We start from the raw sequence: 13863 nt of genomic DNA on the forward strand, positions 1-13863 counted from the left end.
ACAGGGAATCCAGGGCGGATGATCCCTTCAGGACCAGTGGTGTGAGTGGCGATACTGGGAGGGTAGAGGGAGGGTGGGTTGGAAAGGGGGAACCGATTACCAAGATCTACTTGTGACCTCCTCCCTGGGGGACGGACAATAGAAAAGTGGGTAAAGGGAGACGTCCGACAGTGCAAGATATGGCCAACTTCTGGGATTTGCCTTCTTCCACCCTAGACTCTTTGTGCATCTCCCATTCCTGCTACTACAATTAACAGCATGGATTTCTCCCCAATGCCCAAGCTCTCAAGGATCCCCGATGGCACAATGGGTAAGTGTTGGGCCCACCAGCTGCACCTCAGGAGAAAGATGAGATTGTCTGCTCCCGTAAAGATCTACAGACTCTGAAATCAGTGGTTCTACTCTGTCCTATTGTGTTGCTGTGAATCAGAATAGACTCGGTGGTAATGGGCGGGCCCATTCTCTCCAGGGCCACCACTGAGACCCGTGGTCCCTATGTTCCCTGCTTGAGCAGAACAAAGCATAGGCCTTGGGCAGAAGAGAGGGGGCTGAATTTCAGTCCCCACAGAAACCCCTTAGCCAGACGTGTTTGTGCATGGTACAATGAACAAGTGCACACAATGGCCATGCCTCTGCTCCTTCCTCTTCTGGGCTTTAAAACACCCTTAAAGAAAGACCTAGAAAGATGTTGTCCAACATAAACTGGCCTCAGCAACCCTTTAATACAGATCCTCCTATAAGGCCTTACCACACTGGTAGCACTGGCCATTTCTACTAATCCACACCACCGCCAGCTGCCCACGTACACACTCACACTCATCATGGGTCTCACCTTCTCAGTAATTGATAGGCCAGAAGCACAGCCCTCGGGTCCCCGCATTTTCTCTTCCCACCTTCTCTCTCTTTCTCCATCTTCGTATCCTCCTTCCCATGCTCAAAAGAAATATTTTTTACTGTTTAGACACTTCAATTGCCCTGCTCAATGCACTAAATCCTAAGGTGCATTATGGGATCAACTCAAAGGCAGTGAGTTGGGTTTGGAGTTTTAGGAACCCTGTGGGTGCTATCAGGGAAGCAATGGACTGCTAATACCAGGTCAAGGTCAGCAGTTCAAAGCCACCAGCCGCTCCTCAGAAGAAAGATGAGTCTATCTGGGGCAGCAAAAAAGAGGATGATGACCTTTTACCAGACAGATGGATGCAGTGTTTGCAACAATAGGCTCAAACCTAAGAGCCATTGTGATGAGGGTGCAGGGCCGGTGGCGTTTCATGCCGGGTAGCTGGGTCACTGCCAGTCAGAACTGGCTTGATGGCACCCAACAATAACATCCGCTCCCCTGCAGAGTTACAGCCCGGAAGCCCTCAGTCAGTCCCATGGCAGCGAGGTTGGCTCAGGTTTGGAGAATCGAGGACAGGGAAAATGCTAGCTAATGGATGTGCACTGGTCGGAGTTAGGGTGCCCCCCGAAGCCCTCGTTTTCCGTCGTCTACAACAGCTCTCTCATGGTCACAAAGCACGGATTCGTGCACGGCCCAAGTCTATAACCAGCAACACCAATGCCAGGTCAGCACAACACAAAGCCTCCGTCTCTCCGTCCTGAAGAAAAGCCTTCTCTTCATCCGGAGGTCTCTCTCGAGAAGAGCAGCGTATGGGTCGCACCACGGGGGGTCCTTCCGGAAGAACTTAGCTGTGGCCCTCCGGTTCAGCCTCTGTGCCGGACAGGAGCGCTAGGGGCCACCACGCACCAGGGGACAGCAGTCGGCAAGTTGTCACTTACTCGTCTCCCAGTCCCCCTGCACTTCATACCCCTCCCTCCTGCGCGATGGCTGGCACCGAGTGGGTCCTCAGGAATATTTGTGGAACGACTTCAGCAGCGCACACCTGCAGCGGGACATGGCTCAGGCCCAGGCCGTCAGCCAGCATCTCTCTGACTTCCACGACTTTCTCTCCTCTTCAGACCATGAGCCCCGGTTTTCATTTTTATATTAGAAAACAGCACAAAGTAAGGCCACCAAGTTTAACGCTCACTTTTATCTTGGGCCCAGGCTTGTATTATCCCGATGGCGCTTTTTTGTTAGTGAGTACAGTTAAGTATAAAAAAACAAATATAAATAAATATGCCAGCAACTCTAAAAATGAACTGATTGGTCCCACAGAAAAGGAACCTTCAAAGAGCTTCAGGAGCCGGAGTCAGGATATGGCTTTAGCCTCCTCTTCCTCACCAAAGGAAGCAAAACGTCCCACCCACTCAGCCACACCTTACATTCCAGCCTCGCCTTCAGCGGTGTGGTGGCCCCTGCGTGGGCCTACGTAAAACCGAGCGCGTGGAAAGTGATTTGTCCTTCTTCCCTTCGTTCTTCTTTACGACATTGGGATACTTTATTTTACACATCTACCAGGAGACTTGAACAATGGAAGCTTTTGGCCAATAACATGCAGTAAACTAAATAGTGGTAAAAATAAAATTCTTTTAACTCTATGGACTATAACATACTTCCTAATTTTTCTATAGTAGCATATATTGTGCAGTAAAAGTTAACGACTTTAATGTATTAAAAGAGAAATTTCACTGACAATGTTTCTCTTTACGAGCTAGGCTTTTGTACTCCTGTTTTAAGTCTATTCCCTCTAGCATACACATGTGTAGCTTCCTTCAGTTACCCAAAATAACTTCATCAATAGAATATTAGCATACGTAAGTGGGTATTCATTAAGCATTTGTTGAATAAATGAGTAAATAATTGTAAAATACTGGACTAAGACCCCTGAGAAGTTCACAAATTGTTTATCAAATAAGTTGTTTGTGTGTTCAGGTAAACACATCTAAATGGAATCTAATGATAGCCATCAAGTAGCAATTAAATATTAATCAATTTATAGTTTAATAATTCTTTTACAAAACATGTAATTCAAACTGCAATGAATATGTGCTGAAAGAGAGTTCATTTATAACCAAACGACCAGTTTTTGTACACTTAAAGATTTAAAATATTAATACTTATGTGGAAATAATTTTAAAACCCTATTTGGCAATTTGTTTGTAAAATGCAAAGTCTAAAAGTAAAGAAGCATGCCTTATGGTAAGATTGAAGGATTGTTTAAAAATATATATCACCCACATAATTTCTTAAGCATATATTTAGAAACGGATGTACAAAAGAGTGTTGATTACACCTGTTAATATATTTATCACTGTAAGGTATGTAATAGGTAAGCCAGAAAGAATGCATTGCTAAGAAAGTTCATAGGGCATAACAGGTGGTACTCATCAAATCTTAAGTCTAATAAACACTATAAAGTGTAGTTCTACCAATACTGACAAATATCTACTCACAACCTTGTTTTTTTAATTCTTCTACTCTTGATTATAGTGCAAGCAAGTCATATGCGGACGCAAAACAGTATGGATATACGTTTGTTCTCAGTGAGTTTGCCGCGGGGGGAAAAAAGTTAACAAATAAGCCAGTAAAGACACTTTTAACCTGAACGGGGAAAAGGGATCTTAAATAAATCTAAGAAGTTATATATTTAGCAAACTAAAATGACAAGAGATTACGTTAAATTTTTAAGAAGTACATTGAAGTAAAAATCGTTAATAAGACGGATAATGTTAAAATGTAGCTCTCACTGAAACGTATTAACTGAAATTTCTTTTGTGTCGTATATTGTTGGTTTTTAGTATAGACATGAATGATCCTGTGGTGTTTCAAAAGGGAAGACTCTAGCCAGGCAAGCATCTCCTTCCAGAGAATATCAGCTTGCCTTTTATGTGCTGGCGTCCATTTTAGGAGTATCAGCGAGGTGGTGTATAAAGAAGCTTATAAAACAAAGGTTGTCATTTGGGCAACCCACGCCAACACAAAAACGATTTCATTTTATTAAAGACCAAAATGTTGATTAGTAAAAGAAGTGAATGAAAATATCTTAACTATTCAAACACCTGTGTTCGATCTCCTCTTAAATCACACTTATATATTAAATCCCATTCTTAGAATCACTGAAGTGTCAATATAATTCTGTAAAAAACCATCTTCAACAATTGATCATTTAAGGCGCGTAATATAAACTATAAACAAAAAAATTTTCTTCTTTTTCTTTTTTTTCCTCTTCTCTCTTTGTCAAATGATTAACAGAGTCATGATTACATGCTCAAAACAAAAGCACAGCTCCTGGAAGAGTCTTTTAGACTGTCCAAAATGATTAGCCCTTGTACGATTTTCCTCTCTCCTTTTAATATGTAAAATCAAAAGAAGATATGTTGTTACAGGAAGTCATAGCCTAATCCTACAAATCAAACTCTTTTTAAAAACAGAATACTTATTATTAACAACGAGAGAGGTCTACAAAAATGTGTGGCTTACACTTAGCCTCTCCTACAATAATGCTGATTTTAAGAAGAGAACTATCACAATCCCACCATAAGCAGGCCTGATAGGAAGTATTTATTGGGGGAAAATAAGATACAAGAGATATGTCTAAGTAAAAGATAGCTTTGAAAAGACAACCGATGAACTTTCCAGATTTTCTGCTGCCTTAAAAAAAAAAAAATTTAGAGCCAGACTATAGCAATCGTTTGAGTATAAAAAGCTAATCAACTAAAAATAATGGAATTTTTCTCCAAGTATTTCAACTACAGCTCACTATGTCTTTTTCCTCAGGAAATATTTAGATTTCTAGTCTACCATTCCCAGCCATTCTGCCAACATCACAAAAATTACCTTTCCTCATTCCCTTCTCACAATGCGAATTCACTAATCGCACACATCTTTTAGACATAGACACCTCCCCACCCACCTCCCCACCCCCCTCCAAAAAATGGTTCAGAGCAAAGACACACACAAAAATAATGACCAAGCTCACATTTCTTCTTTGCCCTTCAAGCGAAGTCTGGGTGTCTTCAGCTTGCCTTTCTGGTCTTCAGTGTTGTCACTAATTGCTGGGGGGATGTAGTTTAGGACAGCATGAAGCAGCAGAAATTAAAAAAAAAAAAAAAAAGCTGTTGCTTTAAGAAAACGTTTCCTTAGGCACATGGATAGAATAACTTTTACTCTGACTTCTTGGCTGGGCTGCATAAAATCTTAGAAAGGCTCCTTGAAAGGTTAATGCCTATAAATGGGAAGAAATAAAATAAAATCTAAAAACTTACGTTCTGAACACATTCCGAAGGATGTCTGATTGGTTTGAAAGCAGGTTTGTATTGATGAACAAACTTTATTTTGTAGAGAATTAATATCTTCTCTAATTACAATTTGCCTTGCCATCTTCTAAATTAGTCCTGTCTCCTGGTATAATCATACATGCAAAAAAATCTAATACTGTATTTCCCAAATGCATGGACACTGTGGGTGCTTCATTTTGAAAATGCCTTTTATTTCCTTTAATACTGGTGACTAAACGTCATTGTATGTACCAACACTTTCAAATAGCCCAAGAGACTTTTAAAAACCTTCTAAGTTTGAAAACCAAAAAGTTCTGAGTTTGTCTGTACCCCAGGACGGTTTTCTTTCCTAAAAGCTCAAGCCGAGAAAGCAGACAAAAGAAGCTGATTTGACTGAGCGGTGCCAAGTCTTGCCTTTTTTTTCTTTCCTCAGCTCTCCCTCTCCCTCTGCCCCTCTCTCTCTTTCTCACTCTCTCTCTCTCTCACTCACTCTTTGGCTCCCAGTATGGCAGCCTTCCGAGCAGTCTTGGCGGAGCTCCAGCCTGTGCCAGCCTGTCTGAATTCTTGTCTCCAAAAGATGTCCTTTGCGGATCAATTAATACATTTGCAAACAGGAAACTGTGGTGCGGTGCCCAAATCCTGGCACCAACAGCATCGACTTCTGCCAAATCACCTTACAGATTTCATGGTACCCTACCTTTTGTAATCATTCCTAACATGTTCCCGGAGCAATAATGGAATACTGGAAGCCATTCACTGCTCAGCGATAAGGAATCTGTTCCCTAGAAATGTCCATATGCGACATATGCACAACCTGCAGTAAATCAAAATGCTCCTGTGAGAAGAGATGTATGTAACTTTAATAAGCAGCACAAACTGTGGTTCTTTTTATAAGACTTGGTTTTCCTTGTCCTGCTGCAAAGAACCATGGGAGAAGAAAAGAAGGCATGCGGATTAAAATTAAAACTCTATGACCAAATAAATCATGCTTCCTCATGGGAAAATGATGTCTTTTGAAAAAAGAAATTCTAATATAAACTTGACCTATTCCAAATTATGCTGGAGATGCTGGGAAGAGGGAGATTCTTTTCAAAAACAGAAACACCAATAAAAAGGGAAAGAAAAAACAGGCTGTGTTTAACAAAATTCTGACACCTCCTATTTTGACAACTCATAATGCCTCATACTGTGTTACATTCATACCATCACATTCCAATGGCCACTAATAAACACTTCAACACTGTTGCTGTCCATTTGTAGCATGCATCCTTTTGAAGGAAAAAATCCGTGTGTCACACATTGACCTGGTTTAAAATTTTATTTTTACCTTTGATGTTTGAAACAATAGGACCACAAGACTCGATGGTCCCTGTAGTTTCATTTTAAAAACTCAAGATAATAAGTCTAGTTCCTGGCTCTGCCACACTCTAATGCATGTGGCCTCAAGGTTTCAAATGGTTTGATCCATCTAATCCTCGGCTTATTTATCAAATATAAAAACCAGTAACTTCCTCTTCTGTGCTCGCCTAATACCTGGTTAATTGTCATAACATACCCCACCCTATCGTATAGGATCCCTAGGTGCTGTCGTGTCAGTTCCTACTCATAGAGCCTCTGTGCACAACAGAACCCAACACTTCCCGGTTCTGCACCAAGCCAATGTTTTGTTTGAGCTAATTGTCCATCCAACTCCTTGAAGGTCTTCTTCTTTCTCACCTACCCTCTACCAAGCATGATGTCCTCCTCCAGGGATTGGTCCCTCCTGACAACACATGCAAAGTTTGTAAGACAAAGTTCCACCATCCTGGCTTCCAATGAGCATTCTGTCCGCAAATCCCCCTATTACAGAGTAATTAGGTTGGTAAGTATGTGTGTCCTTTCAATCAAATGTGTCGTCCTTACAGGCAGGACTGTGCTTCACTAATCTCAAAGGCATAGATGCCTCCCTTTCCAAATGCAAACGGTGAGCAAATCTATTAAGAAAATGCTTGATGGAAATTGCTCTGACATTCTATAAGCATAAGACTTAGGATAATGACTAATGGATGACTAAGTTAACAAGTTGATAGATTAGAGAAATGCTATAGCGATATCATAAGGGTTAGATTAAAGCACAAACAAAATACCGCATGTTATCTTTTCAGCTGGGATCATTAAAAATGGACTTTCAATTTATAATGACAAAGTAGGCAGTTTAAGAATGGCAAAGAGGAGGACAGAAACTTGAAGGCAGCAACAGCAGGTACAAGGGATACTCAATAGGAGTAACAGCTGATTTCTAATCAGAAAACATGGAGACTAGACGGCAATAGGAGAGCACAGCCAAAGTGCTTGAAAAGCACAACCGAAAATTCAATATTCAGGCAAAATCGTCCTTCAGAAATGAAGGAAAGCACTGAGATGTTTCAAGGTACACAGAACCAGAGAGACTTCACCATCAGGAGACCTACAAGAAAGGAGGTTCTGCGAGGGCGCCCTTCAAGCTGCAGGGACAAAACGCCAGAGTGCTGCTCGGAATCCACACCAGGAAGAAACAGCACCAGGACAGGTGACTGCATAAGAAAACAGGAAAGAAAACAGAAAGGTATTTTATGTTGTGCTTTTTAACTCTGTTTTTCCATATGATTTAAAATACAACTACGGAAAGCAATAATTATAAAACTACGTTGATGGGCACCCAATAAATAAAGAAGTAGTTTGTCGTAATAATTGGCATAAAGGAAGGAGAAAATGGAGTTATATAGGAGCAAAATGTTGGCATACTATTTAAATTAACTTAGTGTTAACCCAAATTTTTGTTATTGCCATCGAGTCCTTTCTAACACATAGCAAGGCCCCTATGGGTCAGAGCAGAACCGCCCCCTGGGGTTTTCAAGTCTTTAACCGTTCAGAAGCAGCTCATTAGGCCTGTGTTGCCATGCACCTCTGGGTGGGTTCAAACTGCCTGCTTTTCAGCTAGTGGTCTAGTGCTTTTGCACCACCCCACTGTCTAATAATCCAAATTAGGCTGCTATAAATTAAAATGGTAACTATAGTGTTCAGGGCATCCACCAAGATAGACAGACAGACAGACAGACAGTACCGTATATACTCGTGTGTAAGCCGAGTTTTTCAGCACATTTTCTTTTTTTTAAATTAAATAATCATTTTATTAGGGGCTCGTACAACTCATCACAATCCGTACATATGTCACCTGTGTCCAGCACATTAGTACATATGTTGACTTCATCATTCTTACAACACCTGCCTTCCACCTGAGCCCTTGGTGTCAGCTCGTTTTTCCTCCTCCCTCCCCGCTCCCCCCTCCCCGCTGATAATTTATAAATTATTATTATTTTATCATATCTTACCCAATCCAATGTCTCCCTCATCCACTTCTCCGCAGTCCATCCCCCAGGGAGGAGTCCACATGTAGACCTTGTCCTCTGTTGCCCCTTTCTCCCTCTCCTTCCCTCCACCCTCCTGCCATCGCCACTCTCTCCACTGGTCCTGGGGGGCTCATCTGTCCTGGGTTCACTGGGTATTTCCAGTTACATATCCAGCTGGATATGTAAGGTAGAATTAGGATCATGGTAGTGGGGTGGAGGAAGCATTTAAGAACTAAAGGAAAATTGCATATTTCATCGTTACTATACTGCACTCCGATTTGCTCCTCACCTCATCGCAGCCCTTCTGCAAGGGGATGTCCAATTTCCCCCAGATGGGCCCTGGGTCCCGACTCTGCACTCCCCCTCATTCACAATGTTATGATTTTTTTTTTTTGTCTTTGATGCCTGATACCTGACCCCTTCGCCGCCTTGTCATCTTATAGGCTGGTGTGCTTCTTCCATGTGGGCTTTGTTGTTTCTTAGTTAGATGGTCCCTTATTTATCTTCCAGCATGTGGCACCCCAGATTCTGTGTAATTTGACAGCTAGGCACCATCAGCTTTCTTCACCGCATTTGCTTATGTACCCGCTTTGTCTTTAGCATTCGTGTCGGGGTAGGCTGGTGTGCTTCTTCCTTGTGGGTTTTGTTGTTTCTTAGCTAGATGGCCGCCTGTTTGTCTTCAAGCCTTTAAGACCCCAGATCCTGTATCATTTGATAGCCGGGTACCATATGCTTTCTTCACCACTTTTGCTAATGCACCCCCTTTGTCCTCAGTGATCGAGTAGGGGTAGACTGGTGTGCTTCTTCTGTGTGGGTTTTGTTGTCTCTCAGCTAGATGGTACTTGTTTATCTTCAAGTCTTTAAGGCTTCAGGTGCTTTATCTTTTGGTAGCCAAGCATCATCTGCTTTCTTCACCACATTTTCTTGTGCACCCATTGTCTTCAGCGATCATGCCAGGCAGGTGAGCATCTCAGACCAACGCATTTTTTTAATAGTCATTTTATTAGGGCCTCATACAACCCTTCACGATCCGTGCATACATCATTTGTGTCCAGCACCTTAGTTTTAGCACATTTTTAATGCAGTTTTTATGGTAAAATTAGGTGCCTTGGCTGATATTCAGGTCGGCTTATACTCAAGTATATACAGTACTGTATATAGTAAAAGAAAGGCAAGAGAATGTAAATGGTACCCCAGAAAATATTTATTTAACACAAAAGAAGATAGTGACAGAAGAATAAAGGAACAAACACCCCCCACACACACAAAAAAAAAGACATAGAAAATAAAAAGCAAAATAGCAGATGTAACTTTGGACATTCTAATTACAAGACAGGGTTAACAAAATTTTTAAAAATTATCCAACTATATGCTGTCTAAAAGAGATCTATCTTAGATTCGAGACACAGTATTTTGAAAGTAATGGCATAGAAAAAATACTTTCAAAGTATTTGTTGTTGTTTTTTAAGTTCGGTTCCTAGGCTATCATCCACCGGGGAACTAGCAAGCTCCAACCCTGTGTGCTTTGTCAGTGTCCAGAGATGTGAGCTGAGATGAGGACGATGTAGGGGTACACTTCTAGTTCTTAGGGCACTTTCAAAGAGGTAGGGGTGGTCAGGCAGCTTTCTAACTAGTTACTCAGCCCGTCCTTGGGTCTCATGAATCATTTCAGTTTTATCTGGGCCGCTGCTCTGGCTCAGTGTGTCTCAGAATGCCTGTCTCAGGATTGTCTCTGAGTCCAGGCCTGCATCAAGATGTTCACTAGGGCCTGGCTTCAAGGTTAAGGTGTTTTCCAAAACAATTCTCACAAAGTCTCTTGTTCATCACTTGTTCCATAGGGTCTTTTGTTAATTCCATTAGCAGGCAGGGCAGCGACCCCTGTTCTGTCCCTGTCAACTATATAAGCAGTAAATAAAATAAAATAAAACCTGAAGTGGTTACACTAATGTTAAACAAATTGCCTGGGAGGCAAAGACAAAGAAGAACATAATAATAATAAAAGGTTAATCATCAGAAAACGTCAAAGCATTTTAACCATATGTACACCTACCAACAGTGTCCCAAATATATGAAGCACAAAGTGATCTTTAAAAGAGAAAAAATAAACAATTCAAAAATAATAGTTGAGACTTCAAGGCTCTACTTTCAATAGTAGCTAGAACTAGACAGAAGAGTAACAAGAATATATTAACCAACTAGATCTAACAGAAATCTACTGAACACTCTATCAACAGAAGAATATAATTTCTTCTCAGTGGTATATGGAACATTCTCCATAACATATCATATCATAGTTCACAAAACAAGCCTTAGTAAGTTTAAAAGGAAGGAAATTATGCAAAGTAAGCTCTTTGATCACATGGACTGAAAGTAAAAATCAATAACCAAAAAATTGAGGTATCTCACAACAGACTCTAACACAAATCAAAAGGAAAAGAGTAAAACATTGAGATGATTTTTTAAAAAGTCACAAAATACTAAAACATAAATGTAATGAAAGCAGTTCTCAGGAGAAAATGTATAGCTATAAGCACCTACACTGCAAAAGAAGAAAGATAATTCCGTTACTGTGGCAGTTACATAACCTCCTGTCAACTTGCGGAGAGGTGGAGTCTAGCCTGTCAATCAGGTCATAACCAACAAGGTCTGTTTATGGGCATGGCCTTCTCCTGAGGATTCTTGGAATTCCTATCTTCCTCCCTGGAGGCAGGACATACTCTCTCTCTCCCTGGGAGACATTCCTGTTGATAAGACACATGGAGCTATGCTGATGGAGCCCAAGCCCTGTAGCTGGAGGAGCCAAGTGGAGACCCACACAAGCACTAGGATGTTTCCACCACCACTGAATCCACAAGACTTCCCACCCACTGGCCTATGAGCTTCCTGCATTCAGCGTTGTTGCATGTGTAGCATGGGTCTGAAGAGGAATTTATAGACTGGTATCAGACATATGGGCTAATATCAGACTTATGGACTTGATCTGAACTAGACTAAGGTGTTGTCTCAATATAAAATTGCTCTTTTATATAAAGTTCTTTCTTATAGACATATGAGTCTCCCTGGATTTGTTTCTCTAGTCTACCCAGACTAACACAGTTACCTAACTTTTCACTTTAAGAAATCAGAAAAAAGACCAAACTACAGTGAAAGTTAGCTGAAAAACCCAAGCCCAAACTTACTGCATTCTAGTAAATTCTATGGATAGCAACCTTATAGGACTGCCCCATGTGGCTTCCAAAGCTGTAACCCTTTATGGACACAAACTACCATAATTCTCCTCCAGAAAGGCTTTTGGCAGGTGATCACTTTAGCTCCTAAAGCTATCACCTGGAAATAAATAATAAAATGGGATTGAAAAAAATAAATGAAATGAAAAATAGAAATCCTATACAGAAAATCAACAAAACCAAAAGTTGGTTCTTTCAAATGATCAACAAAATTGACAATTAGCTAGATAGACCAAGAATAAAATGAGAAGACTCAAATTACTAAAACCATGAATGAAAGAGGAACCATTAATATCAGCTTTATAGAAATAAAATCGATTTTAAGTGAATATAGCTTGAAGAATAAATTGTAATCCTTCAAAAACTCTTCCTGAGAACTAGAAAAGGAAGAAACACTTCACACTCTCTCTGTGGCCAATGTCATGTTGACCCCAAAACAACAAAGATAGAAAAAGAAGAGAAAACTAAGGGCCCCTAGTCTTCATGAGTACAATGCAAAAATGCTCAATAAAATACTACAAAGAAGCCCAGCAGCTTATGAAAAAGATTTTCATAAACCATGACCATGTGAGACTCACCCCAAGGAAAGTAAGTTGCTTCAGTGTAATCCAACACATTATTAGAAATAAAGGACAAAAGTCAAATGATCAAAGGAATTTAAGAAAATGAAATATCTCAATTATGAATAAAACCCTTCAATGGGGTAAAAAAGAACTTCCTAACCCTGTACAGGAAATCATAAAATTCATAGCTAATGTGATACTCAGGAGCCCTGGTGGTGTTTTGGTTACCAGAAAGTGGGATGCTAACCACAAGGTCAGCAGTTCGAAACCACGCCAACTCAGCAGGAGAAAGACTCTCATAAAGAATTACAGTCTCAGAAACCCACTGGGCAGTTCTACCCTGTCGTGTAGGATAATTAGGAGTTGAAAATGACTCAATAGCCGTGAGTTAAAAGTTAAACATGCTTAACAGTGCAAAACAGAAAGCTTTCTTCCTAAGACCAAAAAGAAGATGGAGCTGCTCTTGTCTCTTCCACTCCACATTTTATAACAGGGTTGTCTTAAGCCAAGCTCCCTAGAGGAGCAAAACAAGAGTAATTCAAAAAGCATTGCTACTAAGGGTCCAGTTTGTACTTGCATGAATTTATTGCAAACAAAACCTGCTTAAGCGTGTGTCTGTGACCAGTGAATGACTGCAGGTAAGTTCTCCCAGTAATCCATTCACCTTAGTCTCCTTAGGGGTAACTTCAAAAGGGCAAGGACAATTCAAAAAGAGAATTCTGGGCTCCCACTTAATTCTAGCCCCAATCCAAGAACAGTTCGTTCTTATAATATGGCCCGGCTTGATACTCACCTTCATAAAGAGATCACTGAAGATCAGGGTGCTGCAGCAAACTGTGATGAAGAAAGCAGATGGTGCCCAGCTAACAATCTGAATCATGTCTGGGGTCTTAAAGGGTTGTACTCAAACAAGCAGCCATCTAAGTGAAGCATCAATTAAGGCCACATTGAAGAAGTACACCAGGCTATGTGATCCAAAGATGACAAAAACAAAACTCAAATATGATGAAGAGGAAAGTATCAGAGCCAGGGAGGGTAGAGAGAGAGTGGGTAGGAAAGAGGGAACTGATTTACTCCTCCCTGGGGGACGGACAACAGAAAAGTGGGTGAAGGGACACGTCGGACAGGGCAAGATATGACAAAATAACAATTTATAAAGTACCAAGGGCTCATGAGGGAGGGGGGAGCAGGGAGGGAGGGGAAAAATGAGGACCTAATGTCGGGGACTTAAGTGGAGAGGAAATGTTTTGAGATGACGAGGGCAATGAATGTACAAATGCACTTTACACAATTGATGTATGTATGGATTGTGATAAGAGTTGTATGAGCCCCTAATAAAATGATTAAAAAAAATTTTTTTAAGTATCAGAGCTTAAATGGTGAACACTTAATTTGTAGACAGCTACGGAGGACAGTGGGAGTTCAATATTCATCTGCAGTGTATCCAGTCTGTAGCGTATCTAGCCAGATTAAGCCTCTGGGAGATCACCCCTAGCCACAGGCGAGAGACTCAGAGTTCTTCTATCAGACAGAGATTGTTGTAAACTG

The 13863-nt window shown here is 40.9% G+C and overlaps 1 protein-coding gene across 3 annotated transcripts in view; it reads right to left on the reverse strand.

The window, feature by feature from the left end:
• Positions 1–13863, reverse strand: part of MSRA (methionine sulfoxide reductase A) — a 569740-nt gene that overhangs the window by 513884 nt on the left and 41993 nt on the right. Inside the window, exon 1 of one of the 3 annotated variants that reach the window (XM_045286763.1) lies at positions 5146–5492. The exons of 1 other annotated variant lie outside the window; for it this stretch is intronic. In XM_045286763.1, coding sequence (XP_045142698.1) covers positions 5146–5260 — 115 coding nt within the window. In that variant the 5' untranslated portion in view covers positions 5261–5492. Of the gene's footprint in view, positions 1–4859; positions 5043–5145; positions 5493–13863 lie in introns of those variants that run through there. One more of the 3 variants, XM_045286765.1, reaches the window with a different exon arrangement.

Source organism: Echinops telfairi, unplaced genomic scaffold (genome assembly GCF_000313985.2).
Source record: "Echinops telfairi isolate 266 unplaced genomic scaffold, ASM31398v2 ScPeMD7_9;HRSCAF=40, whole genome shotgun sequence".
Taxonomy (NCBI): domain Eukaryota; kingdom Metazoa; phylum Chordata; class Mammalia; order Afrosoricida; family Tenrecidae; genus Echinops; species Echinops telfairi.